At 40.4% G+C, this 12,640-nt stretch overlaps 1 protein-coding gene across 8 annotated transcripts in view; it reads left to right on the top strand.

The window, feature by feature from the left end:
• Positions 1-12,640, top strand: part of Nhsl1 (NHS like 1) — a 215,289-nt gene that overhangs the window by 183,773 nt on the left and 18,876 nt on the right. For 5 of the 8 annotated variants that reach the window (XM_021644509.2, XM_060380222.1, XM_021644506.2 and 2 more), the window contains exons 4-5: positions 6,941-7,133; positions 11,416-11,547. In XM_021644509.2, coding sequence (XP_021500184.2) covers positions 6,941-7,133; positions 11,416-11,547 — 325 coding nt within the window. Of the gene's footprint in view, positions 1-4,088; positions 4,695-6,940; positions 7,134-11,415; positions 11,548-12,640 lie in introns of those variants that run through there. The other 3 variants (XM_060380223.1, XM_021644504.2, XM_021644507.2) reach the window with 2 other exon arrangements.

Below are 12,640 nucleotides of genomic sequence, written 5' to 3'. Positions count from 1 at the left end.
AAAGCAAAAGGAAATGCTCAGTTCTTTTTCTAAAGATTTATTTTTATTCCATGTGTGGGAGTGTTTTGCCTGCATGTGTGTATATGTGCATTTTTGTGGGGGGAGGGTGGGGGGAGGGGAGATGGCTCATAGGGTAAAATACTTACTCTATAAATCTGATGACCTGAGTTCTAGGCCCTGAACCCAGGATAGAAGGAGAGAACCCAATCCAGAATGTTTTTCTCTGGCCTCAACATTCATGCTGTGGTATGTGTGCGGTTCCCATTAGAATGGGGCATAAGAGAAGGATAGTAACTGCCATTGATACTAGTTAACGTTGAATGGGAAGAACCGTCTGGCACAATTAGGAAAAACTGTATCTCAGAAGGAGTTGTTCCTCAGTGATTGAGGGCTTAGCTCTTCTGAGAGACCATCACTGTAATACTCAGTGCTGCAAAACAAATAAACAAATAAAATAAAGGTTGTATCTTATACAAGAAGCACAAAATTCAGAAAGTTTAAGGTTATGTTACTACTCTTGGCACAATTTTAAATATGCATACTTGACAAATTCAGAAAAACTACAAATTTTGAACTATTCTACATAATGCATATACAGAAATCAGTAAATTTTATATTTATAGTCAGGATAAGAGATGAAATTTGAAAATTACTACAGCAGACAAAAGGATCAAATTTAGTAAGGAAATAAATTTAGTAAATTTAGGAAGGGATGTACATGATCTGTACAAGGAGGCTTTAGAATTGTATGAAAGAACAAAAATCTGACATGAAAAAAAAAGTTCTCAGACCAGAGATCTCAGTGTAGGAGTGTTGTTATTCCCTCCAAAGTTAATTTAGCAAGTTACCCTTAGAGAGAAGTGGATTTGCTCTGCTCCGTCCATGGGCTACTGGAAAAGGACGGTGGGGCTGCGCCCAAACATCAGTAACTCGGGTGCTGGAAAACGTTAACAGCAAGAAGGAAGGAAAGCTGCCTGTGCAGATTTGCAAGCAGTCAGGACTCATGCATTGTGGACCCTGAATGCACGAGCCAGCAGAGTCTGATACCAAAACCAGAATATAGTTTGGAAATGTAACTAAATCTTCACTGGGTTCTGTAGATCATCGAGCTGAGGCTTCACTTCAGAGGGGATCCTATAAACATAGAACATACCAGCATTTTATGGTACTTCTGTGTTAAGGCTAGTACTGCAATTCAGTTCTTACAGTGTTAAAAAACTTTATTCTCCAAGTCTTGCTAACAACTCTAGAGCTTGCAGAAGAAGCCACTCTCAAGGGCAAATGCTACTGGGAAAACCCTTTTCTATTTCCTAGGGAGGTTTGGGGGGCAGCATGGTGAGAGGAGGGTGAAGAATATTGAAAGTTCACAAGTTACCAAATGCTTAGATGGCATAAGGTCCAATGAAAAGTATCTGATTTGCATCCAACAAATATTACACTTCCCAAAGTGCTTGGGGTAGGAGCTTTGTCCTAAAATCAAAGTTGTTGGTAGAGCAGAGGGTGAGGACCAACCCATTAGAAAAAAAGAACCTGAGGGGTATTCTCCTTATTTACTCTGGATAATTGTCCTAGAATAATTATCCTAATTATCTTTATGTAAGAACTCTTATTAAGTGTAAGGCTCTACGGCCCATTTAGGAATGAAGAAAGGTAATTTGCTAATGAGAGCCACATGTCTTTGATATAAAAAGTGGTAATGTAGTGTGGCAAGAAAAATGATTAAATTGTTTGCAAGTGTTTGTGGTGCACATATCTAAGTAGCAAACACACATGCCATGAGCAAAAGTGCTGTCAGCAGAGGAGATTTAGAAATTCCAGAAAATACCTTTGTGCCTCAACTGAAATCAAAGAACAAGTCACTGCTCTTTGTTCTTGTGTTGACTTTTTTCCTCCAGTGTTCGGTGCATGTTAGGTTTGAAGGGTGGATTCGTTACAGGTGCCAAAATGCTTCTTGCACGTAGATAGGGCACTTCTGCAGGTGCTGTTGTGAGAGGCTGCATTTGGTGGTGTGTTCGTGGATTCGGGACCGTGCACAGAGGCCCCATTGTCTTAGAGAAAGGGCACCAGGTGCCAGTTACTCAACCTCCTGTATAGAATTCATCCCCAGAGTGATGAGTTGGATTGGAAGTTTGGCAATAAATGGTTGGCCTTGATGGTAGCAACAGACACTGAAGTTGTCTTTTCTATTTCCTGTTATTATTATTTTTTTTAATCTGGCACCCCAGGGGTTGTTTTAGGCATCATTAAAGGAAATACTTAAATCAAAGGAAGACTTTGAAGGAAATGAGGAGCCTCGCTCATTGCTGTAACTGTGAACTGGGGGCTCATTTGTCCGTTTGAACATGATGCAGAGAGCACAGGTTTGAGGCAGCTTCCCCACCTGTTCAACCTGGTCCCTTTGCTTCCTTACATGAGCTTTGGTTTCTGTAAAGAGATGAAATTGTAAAGAGATGAATCCCCATGTGGTTCCTGGAGGACAACCCTGGTTCGCAGCTGTTCTTCTGTGTAATTATTAATAGCACTGCTCTTGCTTTCAAAAGTATTGGAGTTTTGAGATAGATGATATTGCTGTGCTATACCCACCCCTGAGACTGTTATAAGGTTAAATCTATGAATGTCTGTAAAGCCCTGTGTACAGTACCTGGGACAGCATACTGTGTGCTTGCATAATGATGATTACTTTTTATTAAACTTTCCAGCTCTAGGCATCAAAGAAAGGAGCACAATAGACAATGTCTGTTTTATGAAAATTTGGCCACCCTCCCAATCATCCTGTCTCTGATTCTGCCCACATGGAATTTTCTGCCTGAAGCAATGGATTTGAGTGCTTTTGGCAGCTACTAAGAAAAATGGTCTGATTATCCTGGCTTCACAGGTCATCCAAATGTACAACTCTATCAGGAGCCAGGTAGTTCATAACTTTATAAATCATAGCAGCACACCTAAGAACATCTCCAGAATTTGTTCCTTCGCTGCCTCCCATTTTACTTAAGAATCCCCTAAAACAGTGTTTGAATTCTCATTGCTGTTGTTTTAACGATTTGGATGCTGAGGCTCAGAAACAGGGAATAATTTCATGTAATCAAGTAGGTAGATAGGATCAGGGAGGGAGGAGTAGAGAGCTTCTCAGAGTCCAATTCTTTTCATTGTATCATGTTACTTATTAAAAGGGTAACATTACCAACTGCCCCCTGCCGCCATCTCTTTACTTTTGTTCTGCTTGCTTTTGATGTCTCTCATTCCATCTGTGTGCCTTGTCTGACATTAATAATAAGAATTCTGCAGGGTTTGGGGAGAGGAGTACTGTGATGTGGTGTACCGTGTGAGGAGACTATATTGCTGGAAAGAGAGGTGTGAAGTGGGTAGGAGACCAGTTACTGGGCTGGTGTAGTGACCAGCCTGTTGCAGGATTTTGTTCGTCATCTTCCAGTTGGTATAACAAATACTAAATAACCTCTTGTTAAGAGACAAAGATATTAATGTCTCACCCACAACTGGTTGGCCTCCTTGTCTGTGGGGCTTGTGGAGAAGCAGCATTTCATAGCAGGAATGAGAAATCAAGCAACACCTGTCGCCAAGAAGGCAAACATTTCAGAAAAGGAAGGAGCCAGAGTTCCAGTCTCCCTTTTGAGGGCATCCTCACTATAACCCACCTCCTAACAATCCAGCACTGTCTGATAGTGTGAAGCTGGGAAGCAGGCCTCTGACACATGGGGTAGGCATCATCCAAACCACATCTTTCTTAATAGAACCCATAGAAAGAATGCCACTGAGACTCAGCGGGGTTTTCACGGTCCTCGTGTTTATAAACAGCTTGGGCCTGGGGTTTGAGTCTTCTGACAGTCGTCTACTCCCTTGGCCTTTTCTTCAGTAGATGGTGGTACTATGAAACAGCCTCATTTGCATATTGATTTTGCGTTTCCTTTGCCTGGGAAATTTGCTTGCCAGAGATCTTTGAGAGCGTGGCAAAGTGGATTTGCTTTGCGGGTGATTGTCACACTGTAGCGAGCTCTGGGGATCCTCCATGGCAACCAAAACTGCAGGGAAGTTCCGCCTCACAGTGAAAGCTGTCGACTCTGACATCATCAGCCAACTAAAAGAAAAGTAGGTTAGTAGGCCTGTAGAGCCTCATCAGGATACTAAGGAGATGGAAAAGTGGTGCTTGTCACCAGTCCTTGGTGATGTCACATGGTCAAGGAGCTCATCTGTTTTCCATCAGCCCAGTCCTTCACTTTCCCTCCTTTCACAGGTTTTGGGCCAGGAACTGGTTCTTTCTACCTCCCAGAATTATGCTATATTTCAAACTGTTTGTTCTGCTAGAGTAAGCTTCTAACTTGCTCGATTGAGATTCAGCATCAGACACGTGACTTTTACACAAACTACTATGACATTCTCAAATAAATTTTAATATACATTTGCATGTGTCTGCATATTGTAGATGGAGAAATAAGTGTTGTTAGTCAGACTTAATGAGGGTGTTGAAACTGCAAAAAGACTGGAACTACTTGATTTACATCAGTGAGCTTAGCTCCCAGTGCCTGAAAAATCCATTTGCTAATCTTAATATTTTACTTATTTTATTCTTGTACACGTGTGAGCAAGCACACGCCACAGAGGCCAGAGGACAACTTGTGAGACTCAGTTCTCCACTATCATGTGGGTTACTGGGACTGAACTCGGCATCAGAGTTAGTGGTAAGTGCATTTACCCACTGAATCATCTTGCCGGGAATTTCCTAAGGGTCTGTGTGAGATCAGAACAGAATTGTCAGTGGCGCATGCTCAGCACATTGAGTGTACTTGTCTAGCTACACATATTAACACATTTTCCCTAGGTCTTTTTGTGTGTTGTAAGTTAGCAACAGTAAAAGTAGATATTGAGAAATTTAATGATATGATTTATATTTTTATCTCCACTGTGTTTTTAATTGTTGTCCTTGCATAAAAACCATGCGTTTGTCGATCCATGGGTTTTGCTTTTCTAAAGTCTGAGTGTGCCATGCTCACCGTCATTGCACTTAACAGTCACGACCATGCACGTTTATTAAGACTTAAGAGTACCTCCAGGGGTAGATGGTCGACGGTGAAGCCTCTTCCCAGCAAAGGAAGCGCTCAGAGTTTCTGAGGAGGCTAGGTTTTGGAGTGTTGAACCTTGTGCCTATGCCGTTTTTCAGATTGGTGTAACTCAAGTAGAAGGAGGGATGGACATTTTGCAGGAAGTTCATTTTCATAGCACTAAACTGGTGGCAGTGGTCTTAAGTGGGACTGTAATGGCCCAGGATTATGGAGGAAGGATCAAGGATAGCTTCAACCCCAGGTACCGGAGATGAGGACTGCAGGAATGGCTCCCTCTGCCTGCCCAACCAGGTGCCATAGAGTCAGCTGCCCCACCATCAACCCTAGTATGAATTTTTTACCTTGACAGTTGTTAGGCTTCACTTCTTGTTTGACCTTATAAGGACCCCCAGCCCCAACCCCCAGTGCCTGAGTATGCAGATACTTCATGTTCCAATTGTATACTACCACACAACCCCTGCCCCAGAGACCCTGGCCACTTCCCCCAGGGAATAAATAACCCCGTCCAATAAAGGAACCAGTTCTCTGAAGCTGATCCTTGCTCGCTTACTCATCAAGATCCTGTCTGCATTTACCTGTCCTTCCCTTCCTCGGGTTCAGCACAAGAAGCCTGGATACTCAGAGGGGAGGAGAAGACACAGGGTGGAGTCTCGTGTCTGAGATGATGGAGAGATGTCTTTCTGTATTTCTATTTCTTCTGTGTGTCCCCTTAAAGACTTTCCTTACATCCTAGAAGGCGTCTAAATACACCATGTAAAGCTAGATAAACTTTCACAAATGCAAATTAGTCACGAGAGAGAGCGGACAGTAGGAGTCCCTTTATCAAATACAATAAAGCTGGATAGCAGTTATCCTTGCGTTGTGGGGCTTGGCTCTGTGGGAGAGGGCGACTGATCTAGGAGCTGTTCACACTGCTATCTACTTTGGGAGGTTCATGACCTTTTGTTCTTCAGTAGAAGTCAAACACTTTCCTCACATAGTGGTACTTCACTTTAATTTCTGTCATGTTGAATAGCCCTGTTACGTTTATTGTATGTGTTAAATGGCTCTTTCCTCACAAAAGCCAGCCGCTTTGTTGTTGTTGTTGTTTGTATTGTTTTTGCTCTTGTTCTTAAGCATGGTGCATTTATTTTGAGTTCTTGGGTCACCCTCATTACAGAATTGGCTGCCCAGGAGTTCTGGTGAAGCCTCGCATACTATTCTTGCCAACACAGCTTTCTTGCTTACAAGGTTTCAGGTGTTGCAGGGAAGGGGCATTGAAGAAGGGCTTTTCAGTGAGGATGCTAATCTGTATCAAAGAAGACACAGCTAAAATGTTATCATGAAATTCTGATAAGGCCCAGAGAACAGCTTTAGTCAGCTTCTTATAACTTAACAATTTCACACTGATTTTCTTTTTTATCCGTATAGATGGCTTTAGAAGTGCACAAATAGATGAACAATGGCTCCATCATTTTGAAGCATTTCTTGAGGACAGGGCCTAAAGGAAATAAGATTGAAGCTAGAAATTACTTTGAACCAAACTGAATTTTAATAAAAGCAGAAACTGGTAGCCTTAGCTACATTTCTCTGGGCTTCTTAAGTTAGGCCAAGTCGTGAGCTTTCTAACCGTGGCAGAGCCAAGAAAAACCAGAAGGCTTAAAGGTTCTTTGGGTCAGCAAACTCTTCTTTCTGCTGTACTTATAGTCTCCAGACCAGGGCCAGAGTGAGTCATATATGTAGAAGGTCATGTGCAAGAGGAAATTATTGCTCTGCTCTTAAAAGGGGAGCCATTCTTGGACTTGCTTTAAATTAATCTATTTTTTAAATAAAAATTTTGATAATTATTCCTGCTAATTACTTAACACACCTTTCTTTCTCTGCAGTGTTCTCTCTCTTCGTCTGAGGAAGAAAGATTTGTCAACATCAGAAGACCTAAAACACCAACCTCAGGTGACTTCTCTGACCTTCATACTCAGACGAACTGGACCAAGTCTCTTCCACTGCCAACACCAGAAGAGAAGACACGGCAGCAAGCCCAAATGGTCCAAGCTGATATGGTTCCTATTAACATAACTGGTATGCTTTGCGGGGCAGTCAGACTTCGGTTGTCCTTGAGAGAGTGTCTGTGACTTTGTTTGCTGTATGATGTTAGCATTTTCTTTAAGCATCAAAGTGAAGAGCTGTGGCCTGGCCTCCTGCTCCTTAATGAAGGAGACACTAGAACTACGTGTGTGTGCATGAAAGCATTGGTTGTTTGTTAGATAAAAAGACCTACAATAGATATTCTAATTGCACTGTCCTTAACTAAAATTTTGGCTATGTAGGAATATCCTACAAATGTGGTCCTTAGCAAAGATTGTATACGTCCATAAGAAAGATTTCTAGAAATGAAAAATTGTTTTATTATATTTCTGGTTATTTTCTTATCTTTTGTTTGCTCAAATAGAAAAAGAAGGAAATTCTTGAGATAAAGACAGCTAGTAAATTAATAACTAAAGCATATCTTTTAAAAAGTTTTAGTAGAATGATAAAAATATTCCTTAGCTTGTATAACTTGCATCTCAATCCTCAAGTCAGTATCCATTTCTGCCAAGGAAACAACTTTAAGAATTGGCACATTGGCTGTATTGTGGCCACTAATTGCTCGGTTGAATCATCACCCTTTTTGATGATTAAAGCAACAGTAACAAAACACAGAGCATTCCAAGCAAAGCCTTATAACTTTAGAAGAGCTGTTATAGAATTTAAATTTGTCCTCTCTATCTCTTCTGCAGTCTGCAAAGAGAATTGGTTGGCAGTGTGGGAAGGACACAAAATACAAAATATTAGAATTGATGATAGCTGGACAAGGCCCCGAGTTAATTCCTCAACACACACACACACACACACACAAACCAGTAGCATCCACCATCTGTACAACCATGAATAAGTGATGAGCGTCATATACACAAAATCCACACAAAGCCTGATTCCTGTCTCCTTAGATCTGGCTGACCAAAAGGAAGCAGTTTTCATTAACAATTAGATTGAAAATCCATAGCATCCTTCTATTTTCTGAGGCTATTACTATGGGAAGGCCTGTTGCCATGGTACCAGTAAACTTGCAAGGGCTAATAACATTTAGATATGATTTATTAAAAAAAACAAATAAATCTTAGAGTATATTTAGAAATTAACATTTAGAATTTCCATAGAAATTTAATAAGTACATGAATTATTTTCAATTCCATGTACATTTTTTTACATTTTTACCAACTTAGCCTTAAAGAAACAGCATGACAGTTTAATCCATTTTCTTTTTAAATAGCATTGCCGATCTCTTTGAGCACATCTCCCTTCCATCCCGCTCACATCTTTAAAGTATTATTTTTATAAGTATGTATGCTACAGAACAGTGTGGTGCTTGCTGCCTATTCCATTAGCCATCAGTATGCTTATATGTTCCACAAGAAAATGAGCCATTTGATGGATTACATGCAAAAGAAATGTAATTATATATGATTAAAACCATCAAAATAATATTATAAACTATGCATATTATGCCATGAAACATGACAACCCTTAAAGGAATTGGAGTAAAAGGTTCTTCTGCTTTGAAATGAGGACAATGAAAATAGAGTTTTCAGGCATAAAGAAGTGATTGTAGTGAAATTCATCTTCGTAGATGGATCGCTGAGTTCTTTCTCTGAGCTTTCATACTTACCTGTTTGGCTGCTAAGTAGATTTGGATTATGCGGATATAAAAGGAGGCTTTCAAATGCCACCCACACAAGGTGAATGAATGTTAATTATGAAATGGACAGCCTGAGACCTGTAAAACACAGTCTGTTTTTAATTGAGTTGTTAGCATTTTTGCAGAATGTCAATGTCAGTTTAACAGCTGTGTGCATATTGATCTGTTTTCTGGATCTTCCTGTTCGTGTAGACACGCATATTTCTAAAGGATGCGTTTTTCTAGTCTGGTCCTAAGAAGCAGTAAGTTTAAAGCTTTCACCTTGGGAGGTTGGATTGGCACAGGTTCTTCAGCCTTCTGCTTATTAAATTATATATTTCTAATATTCTAGATTACTTTAGAAACAAATGCCACTGCTTGTAAAATATGGTCACATGCTTATTAATTTGGTTGATTACTGACCCTTTAACTTGATTTTTTAGTAAGGCTTTGGAAAAACAAATGCCAATACATATATGGCTTTAAATCCAGAGTAGAGCCTGTCAAGCTTAGAAATGCAGAACAGAAACAATGAGCCACTGGCCTGCAAGGAGATTTAATCCCTTTAGTTACACTCTTGTAGAGATTTGGTATGTCTAAAGAAGAGGAAATGTTTTAAATAAAGAGAACATGTGACTGAATTCCATCATCTGTAATGTGAATCAAGTCTTCTACCTAAAAGACAAGTGTATGTACGGGTCAACACGCTCGGAAAGCATTTGCAAATTGTTTTGCACTGATGTTTGAGCTGAATACTGTGTATGAGTGAAAGGGAGCAATTTAGTTCAGCTGATAATTGTCTTCTAACTACGTGACGCTGGACCTTAGGTGAGTGTTTTTGAGGATGCCAGGATACACGAATAATACCCCCTACTTAATGAACACTGCCAAAGCCATTTTAGGTCGTAATGTGAATGTTGTAGATGGATTTTCTTCTTCATACGGTTTGCTTCATAGTTGTCTTAGTACTTAGGTGATGGGTTTTTTGTTTGTTTGTTTGTTTCCTTACTCCATAGGCAGAAAATATTGGAGACTAGATACAACTTTAATATTAGAGACTAGATACAACTTTAATAGTAATATTTTGCCCCTTTTTAATGTCTCCATAGAGGGCGTATCTTTTCTTCTAAAACAAACAAAACAACAACAAAAAACAAAACAAAACAACCACTGAGCAACTTCTGCTCTTCAGCACTGTCCAAGCACTGTATCTGTGCGGTCTGTTTATCACTGACTGGTGTCTACTGATGTTTCAGGCCCTGCTATGAATTGCTTCTGCTTTTCTCTGTTCAGAGCAAAGTTGCAAAAATGTGCAAGTTTACAAGCCTTTATTAGATCACTCCTTAGTGGACTGTGTATTTTAACGGGACCAGGATCACACTTCATTCCTATGAGGTAGTAGTTGCATTATCTACCACATATCCACTTTGAAGATATGACAATATTACTAAATAAGAGTGATCAATTTTATACTTTTCTCATGTATAAGATGATGGAAGTATGTGATTTATGTGAATATATAATGCATATATTTATTATACTCTCATTTTAAAAGTAGTATCTCCATAAAAACTTCCTTTAATCAAATGTCAAATAGTTGAGAAAAGACCAGTCCGTAAACTGAAGCTGTCAGATACCTTATTATTTTCTAGTTTCCCATAATATGCTAATCGGCTTGAACTCTGGGAAAACTCTCTATTGTCTGAAATGGGATTAACTTTAAAAGATGCTGATAGGAAGTGGGAATACAGCTCACTGATAGAGAACTTGCCTTGGTAAGACCCTGGGTTCAAGCCCTGACAGCTTAAAAAGTTACCAAGAGTTCATTTTCAACAGTAGCAGTGTTGCTGGGTTGCATTGTGATGATAGTACATTGTCATTACAAGGCTTTTTTGTTTCCGCTATAATTGCCTCTTATACTATAATGCAGTAACTCTCTAGCTTCCTACTGCTGCAAGCCTTCAGTACAGTTCTTCATAAGTCCTAACCATAAGATTATTTCATTGCTACTTCATAACTATAATTTTGTTATTTTATAAGTCCAAGTATAAATATCTGATATCCAGGGTATCTGATATGTAACCCTTCTGAAAGGCTCATCAACCCCAAAGGGATTGCAGCCCATTTGTTGAAAACCACTGCTATGATTTCACTCCACGTATAAATTGTTACCTTTTTAGCCAATGTTTGATAAGCTCAGACTTTAACGTGTTGTAATACAACATGCATAAGACTGGTCTCTGTGAAGTGACTAGATGAATGCAAACTATTTATTGCCATTAATATACACTGATGTAAAGATTGATCTTTGTGATCAAGGCACTTTATGAAGCAGTCACATGTTAGGTAATTTGTTGTCAAGTGACAAAGAATCGCTCCCACTGTGTGTTATTAACAAATTTGCAGGTCCTTTGGAAGTGAGCCAGAGGTGCCTTCCTCTGGAGGACACACAGCAGACACTGGAAACAGCCTTCTGATGATAATGTGCTTTTCTTCTTTTTTCTTCCTTCAGCCTCCATCATCATGTGACTGGCTAACCTCATTCTTAATACTTTCTTATAATTTTACAAGCTTCTGGAAGGACGTGCATGGTGCCAGCTTGCTTGACAATAACATTGCTTTGCTTGTTCTACTATTCTACGTCAGGGGAGAATTTCGATCGTCAGGCCAGCCTTCGGCGGTCTCTAATTTACACAGACACTCTGGTAAGACGACCGAAGAAAGTCAAAAGGAGAAAGACTATTACAGGAATCCCTGACATCATTCAGAAGGAGCTAGGTATGGCTCATCAGCACTGCAGGCTGTTGCCCCTCCTTGCTGCTTGAATTTACCACACTAACCACAGGTGCTGTCACATCCACACGTTCTGATAGCCAGCTTCTGGATGAGGGCTTGAGTGAATGTTACACCCTATGCAGTGGAGCTGCACTGGGCAGGAATGATAGAAAGAGGCTCTGTGGAAACCTAGCACAGTGGGAACTGAGAAGTCCGTCATCATCTCCAGGGACCCTGAGCAGTGCTTATATCTATGATTCAACTTAGATCATTTAGATCTTTTATTTAGATCTCAGGTTCTCACAGATAGAAACCTCTAAATTTCTTCCTTAGGAGAAGTGCTTTCTAGGTATCCTGGCAATGCTAGTGGTGAATTGTCCTAAGAGGTGGCACTGTGAGGTTAGTTAGTGGTAAATGTCAGTGATGTGGAAAGTGGCGGTGAGGCGCTGAAATGGTTCAGCAGGTAAAGGCGCCCACTGCCAAGGCTGATGACCTCAGTTTGGTCCCTGGGCCTCACAGAGTAGAAGGAGAGAACCAACTCCTGAAAGCTGTGTTCTGACTGACACGTGTGTGCCATGGCAGCCATGTACACATGCACACATGCACACATGCAATAAATACATGTAGCAGAAGTATAAAATATGTTCATATATGTACCTCCATCTAAAGCAAACAATTTCACAGCTTCTTTTGTTTAACTTAAAAACATCTGTGGCTGGTGGGAGTTGTTAGCTCACTCTTTGCTTGCCTGTTGTGTTCATGCTTATTTTTCCATATTCTGTGCTAATGCTGTTACGTGCCTACTATAATCACTTTCTTCTCTTGTATGTCAATGGGGCGCAGCAGGACAGTGGGCAGGGCCAACTTATCACAGCTTCCGCTCCAGGCTGCTGAGGTTTGAACCCTAGACGCATCACTCCACCTCTCTGGACCTCCTTCTTCATTCTACAGATGGGATGGTGACCTTAACAGAGTCTAGCTCATAGGGTTGTTTGAGGACTGAATTGATAATAAGGCGTAACTGGTCCCCAGCACTCTGAAAATGGCCACTGTTATTATTTGGGGACATAATTCACTTATTCCTCTTTAGTCAGCC

Source organism: Meriones unguiculatus, chromosome 3 (genome assembly GCF_030254825.1).
Source record: "Meriones unguiculatus strain TT.TT164.6M chromosome 3, Bangor_MerUng_6.1, whole genome shotgun sequence".
Lineage (NCBI taxonomy): Eukaryota > Metazoa > Chordata > Mammalia > Rodentia > Muridae > Meriones > Meriones unguiculatus.
Note: the sequence above shows the minus strand (reverse complement) of the source record. Positions and strands in the feature narration are given on the sequence as shown.